This window comes from Pituophis catenifer, unplaced genomic scaffold (assembly GCF_029215685.1).
Source record: "Pituophis catenifer annectens isolate HBS135680 unplaced genomic scaffold, rPitCat1.0.hap2 SCAF_5, whole genome shotgun sequence".
NCBI lineage: Eukaryota > Metazoa > Chordata > Lepidosauria > Squamata > Colubridae > Pituophis > Pituophis catenifer.
The window spans coordinates 40,728,057-40,746,300 of record NW_027256885.1 but is presented as its reverse complement, the minus strand read 5'-3'; the positions used below and the strand labels follow the sequence as shown (position 1 = coordinate 40,746,300).

Below are 18,244 nucleotides of genomic sequence, written 5' to 3'. Positions count from 1 at the left end.
GGACCTCACCGCACTGGCACCCCTCCTATCCTGCCTGGGTCTCTCGAACCTCCTTGAACCCCGACAGGAGGCCCAACCGCTGACTATGATGGCTGGGGTTCAGAGCCACGTTCAACAGCATGTTTCCCCCAACGATGACCCCTGGTCCCAAGGTGCCGGACGTTGGTCCACTGATCGACTAGTCGCCCGGTCCACTTGCAACTAAGGGCTAGTGAGCCGGAACTGGGTCTCCAAACTGGTCACCCCCGTGTCTTGCCAAGAAGGCCCCGGAGGTTCCAAGCCAGCGACCCACGGTTGCCACGACGGGGCGTCACGAAAGCCTGCCTCCCCGAAACGCTCCCTTAATACGTCCATGGTACTAGGACCAGAACCCGTTGCATATCCCCATTCTTCTTCATCATCGTCCATCCAACGCCTCTCCCTGGAAAGAAGTTCCTAAACGGGGGGGTGTTGGCATCCGTGGGCCGAGGAGAGCAGAGCTGTGCCACCACTCCCCCGTGGACTGCTGTCTGGCTCACGTTCTCTGTCCCAAGAGACCCTCTTCCTCTGGGCGAACCTCGCTCTTGGGCTGCCTGACCTTCGGTTTCACCACCGGTTGCTCAGCACTTTCTTTAGCCTCTTCTGCAAGCAGTCCCTCCTCCGCTTCCACTTCAAACTCCTTCTCCGTCTCCAGTCCCTCCAGAACCGTCCCCTCTGCCATTCTCCAAACCTTCACTCAGCCGCTGAGGCAGAAGCCAACTGACGGGTAGATATAAGAAAGCAGCGCTGAGTTTCTCTCGGCTTGTCTTTCGCCTCAAGCCGTGAACATAACAAATCACCACAAGCAGAGATGAGAGTGCAAGTTTTACTAAGGGTATTGTAGATTCACAGCCAAAAGCAAAGCACAAGTCAGATGGTTGGTTCAAAGTCAGTGCTGTGCGCAACTGCAGCACGGCACTATTTATCCTAAACTTAACTCCGAAACCAGCATCCGGCACTTAGTATCCCAACCACTCCTCCCCTGATCAGCTGTTTAGCGGTCGTGTTAGTTCCGATGTCATCGAACGGTGCTGACCAGAAATCAAGTGGGAAGTTGATGGGTTCAGGGATCGCTGTGTGTGCCATGCCGTCTCGCACTTTGAATCTGCCATATGCTGCTCGGCTCCCCATTCCACACAGGTGACATCTCGGCAGCCTCCCAGACCCCCCCAGTAATGGTGAGCTTCGGCAGGGCTCAACACAGGGAGGTCGAGTTAAAGCAAAGTCCTCAATCTTGGATTGCTTCAGAGAAGGTTGGGAAGCCAGGTCAGTAAGGGATCTGGTCCTTTTCCTTGACTTCATTATGTTAAATAACGCAACAGAGGGGGAGCTGTATAATATAGCAAAAAGTCTAGTTTCTGAGGCGAGTCCAGAATCCAGAGGGAAAGGAGTTGAGAGAAACCAAACAAACCCTAATGCAAATAATAACAGAACTCCTCACAAGTAAAGCAAGAATCCTACCCTCCCGGCAGAGCAGGGAGCAGGGAGTAAGTAAGTAAAAATGATAAAATAGAGTAATAAAAATGGTAGATAAAAATAAAGTAAATCAAGTAAAAAAAAATCACATCAAAGCTAGGCAATACTAGGCCTCCAGGCTAAAACAGTAAAGCCTGCATAACAGCAACAAAGAAGCAGCAGCAAAGCACTCCCAAAGCTGAGGCCCCATCGGAGGCAGCCAAGCCTGAGTTTTCAGCCATAGGGAATGATCAATTTCCTTATTAAATAATGATCATAAACTTTTTACAGCAATATTGGGGAAGCGATTGAAGAAGATTTTGCAGAACTTTATACATGAGGACCAATCTGGTTTCTTACTGAAAAGGCAACTGAGGGATACTGTTAGAACAGTCCTAAAATGTTATTGAATATTTGCAATATCATAATGAGACCAAGGGAGCCTTAATATTCTTAGCTGCGTCTTAAAAGCTTTTGACAATTTAAATTGGGTTTTCCTTATCAGACTTTTGGAGGAAATGGATTTTGGCGAGCAATTTATTCAAGGTATTAAGCTTGATTTACACATCCCAACATGAGCATATTATTGTTAATTATGAATTGACTAAAAATGTGAGACTCAAAAAGGTACAAGACAAGGTTGTCCCATCTCCACTGCTCTTTATTTTAATCCTATTGAGCCAGGCTAAGATTCGATATTGGGATAAAACTCAAATATTAGAAAACCAAATCTTTGGTCAAGACAGAAGTGCCTCTTCCGTGCCAAGGTGCTAAGCTGGCAAAAGGTATTTGACGTAGGTACAGAATTGTAAAAGGGCAAACTGACCCTAAACAGATACATTCTGTTGTTTAATGTTTATTGCATCCCAAATGTCATGCATATCCCTGGATAAGGGGTGCTGCTTCCTTATTGCCCTTGAGGCGTCTCCTAGCCTCTTATCTCCTTTTGTTATGTCTTGAGCGCCGGAGCAGAGAACCTGAGTATGTGAGAAGAAGATTGTTATTTCCTTTCCCAGAGATAGATGAAAGGGCAGCTTCTACGTGTGAAATGCATCACTCTCTGTAATAATTTTGCCTTTAAACTGTATAAATACATGGCCAGAAGAAGCCATCGGCGTTCAGACCCTTCTCTGTCTTTGGACTGTTTGAACCTTGCGCAATAAACTCTTTCCTGCATTGAAGAGCTTGGCCTAGTCTGTTTTTCCTATAACAGCTGGCGACTCCGCCAGGACTAGGTGCAAGGCGATATTTCACTGAGGGCCATTCGACCCCTCGGGACCATCGGGAGGTCACTCCTGAACATTCTCCAGGCGCCGCGGAGATACGTCTCCGGGAGACAGCAGCGATACCCCTATGGGCCCGACGGTGCTCTGATCAAGTCCAAAAACCCTGTGGTGCAGGAAAGGTGGTCTGAACAAATTCCTGGCCAGGAATCTATGGAGTGGGAGCGTTTTTAAGTGAGTATATTGTAAAAGAATTGTACCTGCCTCATTTGAAGGCAGACGGAGGGACTTGATCACTCCCTCGGACTCGGGGTGGCTACCCTAATGAAGTCCATGTCAGGTTGTGTGGGTGGTTAAGCCGTCGCATTTCTCGTTAGTGGCCGTGAGTTTCCGGGGCTACGAGTCGACGGCAGTGTGATAGAATGGGTGGGGTTCAGAGCGTGCCAAATACTCCGTTGGCATGCATGTTAAAAGGTTTTGACAAATATTTTAGCAACCCTTCCTATCTGAAAGGATCAAAGGATCAATTAAAATTCTTATGTAAACATGTGTGGCCACAAAGGGAGATGGGCTGACCCCCCCCCTTTCAGGGATGGTTAAGGGAAGAAACACTGGATAAGTTGTGGGGAGTGATTGTAGTGAATCAGGATAAATATCCTGATCAATTTTAATATATTGATCAATGGGTGAGAGCCCTGTTGAAAAAGCTGAGGATTTATTGCAATGTAGGGCTGAAACAGTTGGGTTATGTGTATCTGAGCAGGCAGGAAAAGTAAGGGGGCTGCTGGAGGGAGTGGAGGAGGAAATCAGAGGCGTATGAGTGATCAAAAGTCAAGGGGAGTCATTCGCCTAGAAGTAGCAGTCAGGGTGAGGGAGAGGGGGATGATGATGATGATGATGATGATGATGATGATGATGATGATGATGATGATTTGGAGGCTGTGGGGGCTGTAGGTGGAGAAGAAAGAGCAGGAGGCACGGATGAATAAAAAGGCTGGTTTGTTGGCAGGGGCACTGCGAAGTGGGATGCAAGGGGGTTTTTTCTCTCCCCCCCTTCCTTTGGAGGGGAGAAACAGGAAAAGAGATGCTTTTTGTTCCTTTAAAACTTTTTTTCTCCTTTCTGTCACCCCCCACCCCTCCTCCTCTTTCTGTGAAGCCTCTTTCATTAACATATGAAAGCTATGCAGATACATTCTCCTTTCTGCTCTGAATACATTTTGATTTTATTTTTTCTTTTCTGGAAATTTTTGGAGGTTTAACAACGCTTAATTAAACCTGTACTCAAAATCCTGTTGTTCCGTCAGGCTGGGTTAGCAACATAATTTTACATTGGATGTTTTAAATTTCTGGGGTTTTAAATTGAGCCGAATCCATTTAATATTTTTAATTATTTTAAATTGGTGTTTGTCTTGTTTTTTTAAAACAAAATAGGCTGTACACTGCCCTGAGTCCTTCGGGAGAAGGGTGGTATAGAAATAAAATTATTTGGGAAAAGGAATGCCCAAGACAGATGGTGAGAAGTAGAGGGATGAGAAGAGCGGATTTTGGGTCAGGGATGAGGGGGCACTTTGCAGGGAGAAGGGGAGAATGAGGACAGAGGAGAGGTTTGAGTAGAAGGTTGGACAGACAAGTTCAGGTTGGGGTTTTGGTAGAGGATTTGGAGAGGGCGCAGGGCAGCAGAAAGCAGAAAGTATTGGATTGGCAGACATGACTTGGTCAGATTGAGGGGGACCAGGCTTGGAAGAACCCCTGCCTGAGCCATTAGTTACAATGAAAATAGGGGGTCAGTACAGAACGTTTTTGGTAAATATGGGAGCAGGAAGATTAGTTGTAAATAAGCAGATTGCAGCCCCCTGGATCCCATAAAATTCAGGTCCAGGGAGTATCAGGGCAAGCCATGGGGCGGCAGGTCTTGAAACCAGAGATGTGTGATTTTAAGGAAGCTGAAATCCAGCATGAATTCTTGTATATCCCTGAATGCCCTATTCCGTTGTTAGGCAGGGATCTGCTGAGTAAATTAGGGGCAACAATTTCTTTTGATGAAGATAGTCAAAGAATGATCATAAGGCATTACCCAGAGGAGATTTGGAGGTTGTTTGATGTGTCTGAGGATAACCTGCCAGGTTTTGCAGCTCACCACCCTCCAGTGGTGGTGGAACTAAAACCTGGAGTGGCGTCTGTGAGTATAAGGCAACGTCCCGTTTCTTGGGAAGCTATTTGTGCTATTTATGAAAGCATTCAGAGATTTGGAAGCGGGGGTTTTGGTGCCTATTTAGTCCACCTGGAATACTTCAATTATCCCAATTAAACAGTCAGATGGGTCTTACCGCCCGGGGCACGGTAACTTTACACCCGGCCGTGTCGAATCCATATACTCTGTTAAGTTTAATTCCACCCCGGGCTGAGTGGTTTTCTGTTATTGATTTAAGGGATGCATTCTTTACAATTCCCATTGACCCCGTAAGCCAGCCACTGTTTGCATTTTGAGTGGGAGAATCCTTATACAGGAATGAAAATGCAATATACTGGGACTCGGCTGTCTCAGGGATTTAAGACCTCCCCCACATTGTTTGGAACAGTGGTAGCTAGAGACTTACAGTATTATGTGCCTCAACAACCAGGAGACACAATACTGTAATATGTTGATGATGTTTGGATCAACAGGACTGACAGAGGATTTATGTTGGGATAATACTAAGATGAATGCACAATAATGCTAGTTTTGTTATTAGAGTGTGGTTATTGGGTATCAAGAAAGACAGGTCAATTGGTGAAAAGGAAAGTTAGATATTTGGGATACGATATAAGGGTCGTCGAGCTTTAGGACCAGAGCGGAAAAGGGCAGTCCTAATGCTGGCAGAACCCCGAACAAAAAGACAACTGAGAAGCTTTTTAGGACTAGCTAGCTTTTGCCGTAATTGGATTCCTAACTTTGCTTTGATGGCAGCACCTTTGTAGGCAGCCACCAAAGGAGCCAATGTGGAACCCCTTGAGTGGAAAGGGGGGGGGGACAGAAAAAGTTCTGGCTTTACCGAACTTGCCTTTGAATTTGTACGTAAACACGGATAGAAATATTGCTGGGTACTTACCCAGCCTTTGGGAAGTTGGCAACAATCTGTAGCCTATTTGTCAAAACAATTGGATGGGGGGGGGGGCAAAAAGCTGGCCCCACTGTTTGAAGGTGCTGGCTGCAAGTGCAAAATTGATTCAGAGTTGTAATAAACTCACTTTTTCTTGTCCTATACTCATGCACTCCCCTCACGAGGAGCAGTCTGTGTTGAATATTAAGGGACATTTGTGGATTAGTGGGCAAAGGTTGACAAAATATCAGGCAATTAGGAGTGAGAATCCACAGGTGCGTCTGGTGGTGTCTAACCGATTAAATCCAGCAACTTTGTTGCCTACGGAGTCTGTTTCTGAGCATGATTGTTTACAGGTATTGGAGGTTTATCCCACCCGACCATGTAAATATGGTAAAATAAGGTAAATATGTATGTTAGGTGGCCTGATTTAGGTCATAAAGGCGGGGTTTGGAATATGGAGATGGTACAAGAACTTAATAAGCAAATTGAGAGATTCCAACGATATGTGATGGAACAAGTACCCCCTAGATTAGTAACTTAATGTCACTCATTTAAACCTGGGGACCAAGTGGAAGATGGAAGGGATCTTTTATTGGTATTATGACTTCTCCACTTGCTATTAAGATTGCAGAATCAAAATCATGGATCCATCAGACACAAGTCAAGGCAGCAGCTGACACCGGCTGGAAAGTGTCCGTGGACAAACAACATCCAACAAAACTGACAATTGAATGTGCTTAAAGAAAGCTTTTGTATTTTATATATAGGTTACCTTGATGTATATCTGCCGATGTAACCCGCTGTAAGCTAAAAAGAGGATGGAGCATCTGCTCTCTTGAATTGGTCCAGAACTTGGATCCTGACGAGAGATTGAAGATCATTGCGGATCCATGTGGGAGGAAAATTGGGTGTGGGCACTTTGAGTAATTGGGGTAGTAGCTTTATTGATTATTGTATTTTACAGATATAAGCAATGGTTTTGTGGACAACCAGGGCCCATTTGATTTCTCAGTCGTTCTGATCCCTAATATTTCCCCAACCGGCTGCGGAGTGTGAACCTCTTACAGATGAAAGAAGTCCCTGCTTAGGACACCCTGGAAGCTGCCTTTTGATGCAAAAGAACAGAAAAGAGAATTTTCTTTAAATGTGTTGGTTTTGTAATTGTGGGTGTGAGTGTTGTTGTTGCACTCACTGTATTGATTGTGTTTTATGTATAAGCTGTAAGGTAGAGTGTGACGTGAAAATTATAGAGGATGTGTTAGTATATTATTTGGTAATAGATACTGAAGAGATCCCCTTGTAATCCTTAGCTGGTATGTTACCAAAATTACTAGGACAACACAGGATACGAAAGGATTGTTCTAGTTATATTATCTGAAAATGGAAAAGCTAAATATCCCCGAAATCCCTAGCTATGTAACAAATACCTTTGTCAAATTGGCAGAAGACATAGCCCACACTCTGAATGTATCAAATTGTTTTGTATGTGGAGGAACTAACATGGGAGAAAAATGGCCATGGGAAGCCCAGGAATTAAATTATTCCAAAATATTAGAAATGGATCAGAAAGGTAACCTGTCATATAATAATAAGGGTAAGGATGGAGACTGGACATTGACTACTAGTCTGGTAGGGAATGTGTGTTTTCAGAGTAAAATTGTGGCAGGCTGTCATCAGGTAGGAAACCTCATATGCACAGGAAAAGGGGAAAGCAAGATATGGTGGTCAGGAAGTAATGTCACAGAGGGTATTGATGAAACGGCTCTGTTTGAGGTCAACAGATTAGCCTTCTTAAGGGGTCCGGATAATCATACCCTTGGATGGCTTGCTCCTGATGGATTGTACTGGATTTGTGGTAAGATGGCATATGGGTATCTACCTAAGAATGGGTGTGGAGCTTGTGTCCTGGGAATAATTGGGCCAGGATTCTTTTTGCTTCCCCTTAAAACTCGACAGGTTTTAGGTGTCCCGATGTATGAGGAGGTGGGGAACTTAAGACAAAGAAGACATGTAGACACATCTGCAATAGGAAAAGTTAGGGTTGGAGGTAACCAACGTAGTTGGGGAAGTGAAGAGTGGCCTGCAGAACGAATTATAGAGGTTTATGGACCAGCTACATGGGCGGAAGATGGCATGTATGGCTATCGGACCCCCATGTATATATTCTGAACCGTTTAATTCGTCTGCAAGCTGTGGTTGAAATTATCACCAATGAAACTGTAAAAGGTCTTACTCAATTAGCTAGGGAGAGTGTCAAATCAAGGACATATATTATGCAGAATAGATTAGCCTTAGACTATTTGTTAGCCAAGGAAGGCGGGGTATGTGGAAAGTTTAATTTGACTAACTGCTGCATAGAAATTGATGAAAGTGGAAAAGTTATTAAGGAAATAACAGACAAAATGGTTGAAATAGCTCATGTGCCAGTCCAGACTTGGAAAGGCCTTAATTTACAGGACATGTTTTCAGGATGGTGGCCAAAGTTACCTGGCCTGCAGGCCATTTTTGGCCTGGTGGGATTAATAGCTGCAGGGTGTATTTTTCTCCCATGTATTTTACCTCTGTTTGTTAAAACTATTTCTAAAAGTCTATCCTTGCTGGTGGAACGTAAAACAACTGCTCAGGTGATGGCTATGTGGGATTACAAACGGCTCCAGCAGGAAGAGGACCTATGGTGTGACTCGTCTGGATAAACAGATGAGTCACAAAGGGGGGTATGAGCCAGGCTAAGATTCGATATTGGGATAAAACTCAAATATTAGAAAACCAAATCTTTGGTCAAGACAGAAGTGCCTCTTCCGTGCCAAGGTGCTAAGCTGGCAAAAGGTATTTGACGTAGGTACAGAATTGTAAAAGGGCAAACTGACCCTAAACAGATACATTCTGTTGTTTAATGTTTATTGCATCCCAAATGTCATGCATATCCCTGAATAAGGGGTGCTGCTTCCTTATTGCCCTTGAGGCGTCTCCTAGCCTCTTATCTCCTTTTGTTATGTCTTGAGCGCCGGAGCAGAGAACCTGAGTATGTGAGAAGAAGATTGTTATTTCCTTTCCCAGAGATAGATGAAAGGGCAGCTTCTACGTGTGAAATGCATCACTCTCTGTAATAATTTTGCCTTTAAACTGTATAAATACATGGCCAGAAGAAGCCATCGGCATTCAGACCCTTCTCTGTCTTTGGACTGTTTGAACCTTGCGCAATAAACTCTTTCCTGCATTGAAGAGCTTGGCCTAGTCCGTTTTTCCTATAACACTATAGGGTTTGAATAGAGACATCAGATGACATGACAAAATAACTGGTGTGAAAATGAAGAAAAAGATTTATATTTAGTTGTATTTTTGCAAGATCCCCCAAATAGTTTGGAACATTTGATGAAGAAGTAGAATGATTTTGGAGCTTTGGCTGCTTTCAAAATAAACAAAAAGAAAACAAAGATGTTAGTCAAGAATATGGCTGCATATGAGCATGAAAATTTAACAAAAAATCAAGTATTAAGGTGGAAAAGATGGTTAAATATCTTGGAGTGATATTGTCAAACACAAACTCTAAATTGTTTCAAAATAACTAGTGTATGTACCCGTTTGGAATGATAGTAAGAAAGACTTACAAAGTTGGGGTAAATTGCAACTATATCCATTGGGCAGGAACTCTGTGATCAAGATGAATGTTCTACTGTTGGAAGAAACATCCTTCTAGGTTCTGCTCCAAGTGGGGAAAACAGACACTGGAAACATGGAGACTGCTTGGAAAGATGGTTTAATGGTGGACAGGATCACATGGCTTGAGTTCCTGAACAGAAAAGGGCAGATACAGTAAATCCTCGGGTTTTTATGCTCTCTCTGGCTCTGCATTTCTTGGGGCCCCGAAAGAGTATCCTGATTGGTTGTCAGACTCCCAGGGGGTGGGGGCCTTGCTGGCTGATGGTCACATGTGCTTCCCAGGTCACATGTGGTGAGTTTCTGCTGCTATTGTGTAGAGGGCTAATCCTATTTTTGGCAATTCCTACTATGGCTCTGCCTGAAGGAGGCAGATCTTTGTTATGTAGAATAGACTGGCCCAGGCCTTAATGGCCCATTGACAAAGGGTGTGGGGCAGGAAGGTGGGAGCTGCTTTGTCTGTAAAATATGCTTCTCATATTTCTCATCCAGGGAAATATAATATTCTGCCTTTTTCATATTTCCTAAAATATTTCACTCTTCCAGGAAAGGGGTGGGTGCTAACTTCCTACACTACCAAAGATGTTACTTTTATTTCAGACCTTGCCAATATTGATGAATGAGGCTCCATTCAAGAACTGGCAAAGGGATATTTCTAAATTTATCTGGCAAGGTAAACAAGAGTCAAGTATAAATCATTGCAGGATGCCAAAGAAAGAGGTGGTTTGGGTCTTCCAGATTTAAAACTGTATTTTGAGGCATGTTGTCTAGTTTGGATGAAAGAATGGGTGACCTTAAGAATAAGAGGTTATTGGATTTGGAAGGTGTGAGAGGGGCAGGCTGCCTGAGATGAGCTAGCACCTGGGCTGATGGTGCCCTGCCCCTTTAAGACCTCTCCCCAGGCCAGGCCAGCTGCTTAACAGAATAACAGAATTGGAAGGGACCTTGGGAGTCTTCTCGTCCAACCTCCTGCTCAAGCAGGAGACCCTGTAGCCTTTTAGACAAATGGCTGTCCAATCTCTTCTTAAAAACCTCCAGTGATGCTTAGCAAAGAGCAGCTATAAAAGCCCTGCAGTAAAGCAGTGTAAGAAGTTAGCACCCACCCCTTTCCTGGAAGAATGAAATATTTTAGGAAATATTAAAAAGGCAGAATATTATGTTTCCCTGGTTGAGAAATGGAGAAACATGTTTTAAAGACAAAGCAACTCCCACCTTCCTGCCTCCCCCTCTTTGTTAATGGGCCAGAGGCAGAAACTCAGTCTTTGACAATAGGACCCATCTGCAACACAATAGCAACAGAAACTCACCACATGGCACCTGGGAAGTTTACATCAGCCAGCAAGGCTAGCTAAGACCCCCACCCCCTGGGAGTCTGACAACCAATCAGGATACTCTTTCAGGGCCCCAGGAAGTTCAAAGCCAGAGAAAGCATAAAACCCGGGGACTTGCTCTGTCTCGGCCCCTTTTCTGTTCAGGAACTCAAGCCATGTGATCCTGTCCACCATTAAACCATCTTTCCAAGCAGTCTCCATGTTTCCAGTGTCTTTTTCCCCACTTGGAGCTGAACCCAGAAGGATATTTCTTCCTACAGCAGCTGTCTGTGGTGTGGTGTGGTGTGGTGTGGTGTGGTGTGGTGTGGTGTGGTGTGGTGTGGTGTGGTGTGGTGTAGCAGCTGGTGTTGAAGGGTTCTGGGAGTGAGAAGAGTTGTGTGTTTCACTATAAGGTATAGGAAACTGGAAGCAACCTGAAGTTATGGAGAACTGTAGTTGACTCCTGATAGCAAGGAGCAGCAGTAGACCTGGGGAGGGTGTGGAAACAAACTGGGACTGCTGGTGTGTGGGTTGCCTAAAGGCCAGGGAGCCTGGAGTGGGCCCTCTGGGGTGTGGAAGCCCACTGAACTAGGTATAGACAAAAGGACCCTGTGACAATCCATTTGTGTGTTTTCTTGGCTGTCCATGATATACACAAGAGTCTTCTCCAACATTCAATTCAAAAGTGTCAATACTTTTCCCATGTTGCTTCTTCAAAATCCAACTTTTGCTTCCATAGAGTGTCACAGGGAATACCTGTCAGAATATTCATGAACTGGAATGGTGACATGGTAACAAAGTCAGCCAATGAATAGGCATAGCAACTGAGTCAGCCAATGAGGACTGTTTAGAAACTGAAACAGTTTTGGAGGCTGGGCGTGGCTCTGCTCTGAGTGTGTGCAAAAGTTCCAAACTTGTCTGCTCTGAATTCTGAACTAAAAGCAATCTCTCCTCTCTACCACGTTGGAAGAATCTGCTGTTGGTATTGTAAATTTACTTCATGTGTTATTATGTATATAAAGAAGTTAATGAATCCTGCTGAATCAGTTTACCTGTGTGTGCTTTCTGGATTTGATTTATGTAAGAAACTCTGACAATACCATGGCTTGCACGATTCTGATCTACAGTTTTATGTATCCAGTAGAGTGCTGATATGAATTAAATACATCAGGTCTTCCTTTGCTGATTAGTTTTATATCAAAACATATTACAGATGTTCATGTTTGATAACAAAAATTATTACCAAGCCTAAAAGGATCTTAAATTATACAGAGCCCGTTTGCAATCAGGAGAATCTGTGGAACAGCATTTTTTACAAATGCAAACTTTATTTGTTGAGTTGGAACAGCGTGGATTGCAGTTTCCTGAATCTCAAAAATTGCTGTTGGTGTTAAACAGTCTGGATGAAACGTGGGACATTGTGTCTGCAGTATTTGAATGCAAACCAGAGAAGGGGTTGCGTTTGGAGGCCTTAAAGGCTTGTTTGATTGCTGAGGAGAACAAGTGCCACTTTAGAAAAAGCCACGAGGAGAAATTCCTGAGGAGCAGAGAGAGAAATGTAACAGACTGGCTGTCTTCAAAGACCAGAGCAACAGATAAGATGTCTGCATAGAGAAATGTAGCAGCAGAAGAGACCAGAATACAGCCCAGCAAAGACTTTCTAAGCAGAAAGCCCAGCAACAGAGGCGGTGCTTCAACTGGTGAAAAAAAACACATTTAAAGAAGGACTGTTTGCAAAGGAAAAACTGTTTGCAAGGAAGAAATTATTTGCAAAACAGAACCTATTTGCAAGGAAGACAATTAGCTGATGGACAGGTTGCTGTGGCAAAAGTCAGCTATTGCAATAGTAGAGACAAATGGTTACTAGACAGTGGGGCAAGTCAAACAATTGTTAATAATTCTAAATTGTTTTACAGAATGGATTCAGCTGCTGGAGATGCAGTAGCCTTGGCAAATGACCAGAAGGCTAAAGTCATCGGAAGAGGCAGTGTGCAAATTCCATATCTGGAAAAGAGGTTTAATGATATATTATGTGTGCCTGAAATGGAGCATAATTTGCCGAGTGTCTCTAGTTTAGACAAGCAAGGATTTGAGACAACATTTGCAAATGGGAGGTGTCTCATAAAGAGAAATGGAAATGTATGTGCACAGGGCACAAAAGAGGATAATCTTTATGTGTTGCAGGGACAAAAGGTTCAATGTGCACAAACATTTGGAAATATGCCACAACACGATTCATGTGTTCATCTCTTGCACAGAAAGCTTGGCCATGCCAGCTTCAGAGTTTTGCAAAAGATGGACCAGTTTGCAGAAGGATTAATTTTAAAGGGATGTAGGGCATATTTGGATTGTGCAGTATGCAAATCATCAAAGTCCAAGGCATTCCCAGTAAGCAAGAGTAGCACAAGGCAGACAACAAGAGCTCTAGAGCGGGTACATGCAGATTTGGTTGGGCCAATGCAAGACAGTTTGGGAGGAGCAAAGTATGCACCGGTCATTGTAGATGACTACAGTAGGTTTGGGTTCTGCTATTTACTAAAGACTAAAATAGAGGTGCTACAGAAATTTAAGCAATGGGTAAGTTTTGTGGAAAGGAGATATAAACAACAGGTATGTCAGCTGCAAACTGACAGAGGTTCAGAATTCACGTCAGCAAAGTTTCAACAATGGTTGGGACAGTTGGGAATAAAACACAGACACACTAATCCATATACAACAGCTGAGAATGGTGTTGTTGAGAGGTGGAATGGAGTCTTACAAACCATGAAGGACTCACTGCTGGAGGATTCTGGTCTGAGCAGGTCATATTGGGGTGAAGCCATGTTGTCTGCTAATTATTTAATTAATAGGTTGTGGAGTTCATCAATTAATGATACTCCATATGCAGTGTTATATGGGAGAAAGCCATCTCTGGCACATTTAAGGGTTTTTGGAAGCAATGTGTGGGTGCATATTCCAAAAGCAATTAAAAGAAAGGGACAACCAAAGGCTAGAAAGTTCAGGTTTATGGGCTATGAGCCAGGCTCAAAAAGCTATTGCTTTAGCGATGGGAGCAAAAGAATAGTGATTTCCAGGTCTGCTAGCTTTGCAGAGCAAAATTGGAACAGAATTGATGCAAATTTTTGGAATGATTCACTTAGTGACGGTAACTCACTTAGTGATGGTAACTCAGTGACAGTGTCAGCGTTCAGGGAGGAGAAACTGAACAAGCGCAAGTAAAGGAGTCAGAAGATGACTCAGGTATGAAGCAAGAGAGGGTTGACACAGAAGAGCAGTCAATGCCATGCAGGTCAGAGCGATGGAACAAGGGGATTCCACCTGACAGGTATTCTGCTAGTAAAGTAAAGGTGTGTAATGTGTGGTATGAGCCAAGGAACTATAAGGAAGTATTGGCATTACCTAAATTTGAACAAGTAAAGTGGAAAGAAGCCATGAACAAGGAAATGAAATCCATGGATGAACATAAAGTGTTCACATCTATGACTTTGACACAGGGTAGCAAAGCTGTAGGATGCAAGTGGGTATACAAGAAGAAAGTACTGCCCAATAATGAGATACAATATAAAGCAAGGTTAGTGGCACAAGGTTTTTCACAGATGAAAAATGTGTACTATGATGAGGTATTCGTGCCAACTGTAAAGAGTGAAAGCATCAGACTGGCACTAGTGTTGGCAGTGGCATGTGACCATAAAATTTGGCATTTTGACATAATCACTGCATTCCTCAATGCAGAATTAGAGGAAGAAATTTACATGGTTCAAACACCAGGGTATGAAAGTAAAAAGCCTAACATGGTGTATAAATTGAACAAGGCCATTTATGGGCTGAAGCAGTCAACCAGGAATTGGAATATACGTCTAGATAAGGCATTAAAGGGTCTTGGGTTCAAGAGTTGCAAGGCTGATGGTTGCATATACACTGGAAAGTTACAAGGTGGAGATTGTCAACTATTAGCATTTGTGGATGATCTTTGTTTCATTGCAAAGGATGTATCACAGGTAAAAGAATTTGCTAGTAAGTTAGAGAAGAAATTTGAACTAAAGAATTTGGGAGAAATACAAAACTATCTTGGTGTAGAGATACAAAAAACTGAGAAAGGTGGTTATGTTCTCAAAGAAAAAATGAACAGCTGTTGGAGAGATATAACGTGAAAGATTGTAATACTGCTCCAACATCTATAAGCACAGATTTTCATAACAGTTTGGGTGAGGATGAAAGTGAAGCCTGTGATCAAGAGATATATCAGTCAGCAATAGGGAGCCTGTTATATCTGTCACAGTGCTCCAGACCAGACATAGCTTGTGCAGTAAGCATCCTAAGTCGCTTTACTGCTGCACCAACCCAATTGCATTGGATGGGTGTAAAAAAGATTCTCAGGTATTTGAAGGGAACTGTGAATTTGGGTCTTCAAATACAGGTCTCTGAATAATTAAAATGCTATGTTGATAGTGATTATGCAAATGATGTAAAAACCAAAAAGTCCAATTCTGGGATTGTGGTATTATTTGGAGGGGCTTTAATTGGTTGGAAGTCCAGAAAACAAACAATTGTAGCCATTTCTATGGCAGAGGCAGAATTTATTGCTCTATCTGAATTTTGTTCAGAAGTAACTTGGTATGTACAGCTGTTAAAGGATTTAAACGTAAAAGTAAATGAAGCTGTAATGGTGTTTGAGGATAATGCTGTTTGCATTAAAATGGCAACAGGTGACAGAGTAAAGAATAAAAGCAAGCATGCGGACATTAAATACTGTAATGTCAGGGAAGCCATAAAATGTAAATTAATCATCTTGCTTCACTGTGCGTCAGAAGACAATCTGGCTGACATAATGACCAAGCCATTGGGTGGAGTGCACCATGGGAAGAATATTAAGTTAATTGGATTTATGTCTATTCCAGTCACGAAGGGAGGAGTGTCAGAATATTCATGAACTGGAATGGTGACATGGTAACAAGGTCAGCCAATGAATAGGCATAGCAACTGAGTCAGCCAATGAGGACTGTTTAGAAACTGAAACAGTTTTGGAGGCTGGGAGTGGCTCTGCTCTGAGTTTGTGCAAAAGTTCCAAACTTGTCTGCTCCGAACTCTGAACTAAAAGCAATCTCTCCTCTCTACCATGTTGGAAGAATCTGCTGTTGATATTGTAAATTTACTTCATGTGTTATTATGTATATAAAGAAGTTAATGAATCCTGCTGAATCAGTTTACCTGTGTGTGCTTTCTGGATTTGATTTATGCAAGAAACTCTGACAATACCATGGTTTGCATGATTCTGATCTACAGTACAGTTTTATGTATCCAGTAGAGTGCTGATATGAATTAAATACATCAGGTCTTCCTTTGCTGATTAGTTTTATATCAAAACATATTACAGATGTTCATGTTTGATAACAAAAATTATTACCAAGCCTAAAAGGATCTTACATTTTTGGCCAATCATTTCATTTCACCTACTTTCTGCTGGGAGTTCAATGGCCTGGTATTCAAATAAATTTTTCACTACCCGCAGCTTCCACCCTCAATTTTAAGTATGGTAAGAAAATAAATAAGCAAAAGACTTGCCCTCACAGCTAAATTTGCAGATGTGGTAAACATTGAGAGACTGCATATATGCTTTCCCCAAGAAGTTGATCAGCCCCAGCAGGAAGTCAACACTCTTATAAAGTCAACACATGTTCCTACACGAAAAATGTAACAAAATAACCTACAGTACCTTGAAAATTAGTGGGATAGCAATGATGAAAGGTATATGATACTGTTTTTCATGCAGGAACATGAGCTTTCAAAATGTACACGGGCTATTTGTTTTCATGCTAAGTATCAACAGGATTATGAGTACTACCTTCATAAGTGTGTTGACATCCCCTTGAATGGAGTGACCTTGGTGGGGAAATCCTAGCTCTATGAAATCCCAAAGTATTACAGGTAATTGGAAGAAAATCCAAGGTCTTCCATGTATTTGTTGAATCACAAATCCAAGCACCTCTCACCACTGTGCAAACTGGTTAGGGCTGCTGGAACTTGTAGTACAGCAACATGTACAGTACTTCGAATGGCTTTTGTTTTCATAGTTCCATTGCTGTTATTCTCTTTTGTGCTGGAGATACAGACTGTGAAAGGTATTGTCAAGTATTTGCAAGCCATTGGCACATATATCATACAGACACTAGTGGAGGCAGAAAGTGCCCCCACCCCTATGTGGAGAGGAGGGGCTTACACTGAGTATAAAACCCCCTCTAACCTTTCCACCATGCTCTTTTTACGTTTGTTCTCCATGAGACATGATCTTTGATAGGGGTAGTCACACACGCTGTGTGCCCCCTATCCTAATGGATATTAAGACAGCCTTTGTATATAGTTAATTTGTTTTGTTATATGAATAAATACATTTATCACATTTATTCATGCATCTGCCTTTGGACTCTTCTATGCTCCTGGGTGTTTCTACAATCCCAATTTCCACAGGTATGCTTTACATAACTTTCTGTTTCTTAAAATCCTCTTCGCCATGGATCATTTTCAAAATAGGTAAGGGTATTAGGTGCAGCAAAATTAGATATTCTTGCAGGAATTTAAAGATTAGCAAATTTATTAGGACTTAAGAAACAGAATAAAACCTACCACATGCCTGATAATGTGGAGTGACCTATTTTGTATTTATTTTTTATGGTGTCACAAAGCTTAGACATCTAAGGCTGCACCCTTCCTCCACTGTAAAATCATTTCCACGAATGCAGCTATTTTTTCAGCCTGACTTTGGAAGCTGCCTTACCAGCTGCTGGCAAAAAAGTTTCACTTTGAGATTTCTTACCTCACACTTGCTTAGCAATCCTGTCTCCTGTAGTCTGGACCAAATGCTCTGGATCCTCCCAGCATGTTCTGGGTGAATATTAGTGTTTCCACATGTACATTGGTGCTTCAGCATGAACGTGTCATAAACAATGCCTGTGAGAAAGTGGGAAAAAAACACAGTGGAGGGAAGGAGGAAAAATTAAAAAGCAATTGAAATCCTGCCAAGAAATTTAAGGACAGGTGGCACATTTGGGATTCTGATGGCATGCTAAAGACACCACTGTATCACAAAATTACTACCATCTTGGGTGTGGTCAGTTATAAAGTAAGAATTTATTATAAGGCAAACTCCTAAGATTACTTTGTATCAGTGGTGACCAAAACTGGATGCAGTATTCCAAGTGTGGCCTTACCAAGGCATTATAAAGTGGTATTAACACTTCACGTGATCTTGATTCTATCCCTCTGTTTATGCAGCCTAGAACTGTGTTGGCTTTTTTGGCAGCTGCAGCACACCGCTGGCTGATATTTAAATGATTGTCCACTAAGACTCCCAAGATCCCTCTCACAGTTACTACTATTGAGCGAGGTACCACATATACTGTACCTGTGCATTTTGTTTTTCTTGCCTAAATGTAGAACCTTACTTTTTTCACCATTGAATTTCATTTTGTTAGATAGCGCCCAATGTTCAAGTCTGTCAAGA

At 42.5% G+C, this 18,244-nt stretch overlaps 1 protein-coding gene across 1 annotated transcript in view; it reads right to left on the bottom strand.

Moving 5' to 3' along the window:
- Nucleotides 1-18,244, bottom strand: part of LOC139317666 (histone deacetylase 5-like) — a 292,699-nt gene that overhangs the window by 132,938 nt on the left and 141,517 nt on the right. Inside the window, exons 8-9 of the mRNA XM_070944746.1 lie at nucleotides 17,558-17,691; nucleotides 994-1,008 (exon numbers count right to left, since the gene is read on the bottom strand). Coding sequence (XP_070800847.1) covers nucleotides 994-1,008; nucleotides 17,558-17,691 — 149 coding nt within the window. The remainder of the gene's footprint in view (nucleotides 1-993; nucleotides 1,009-17,557; nucleotides 17,692-18,244) is intronic.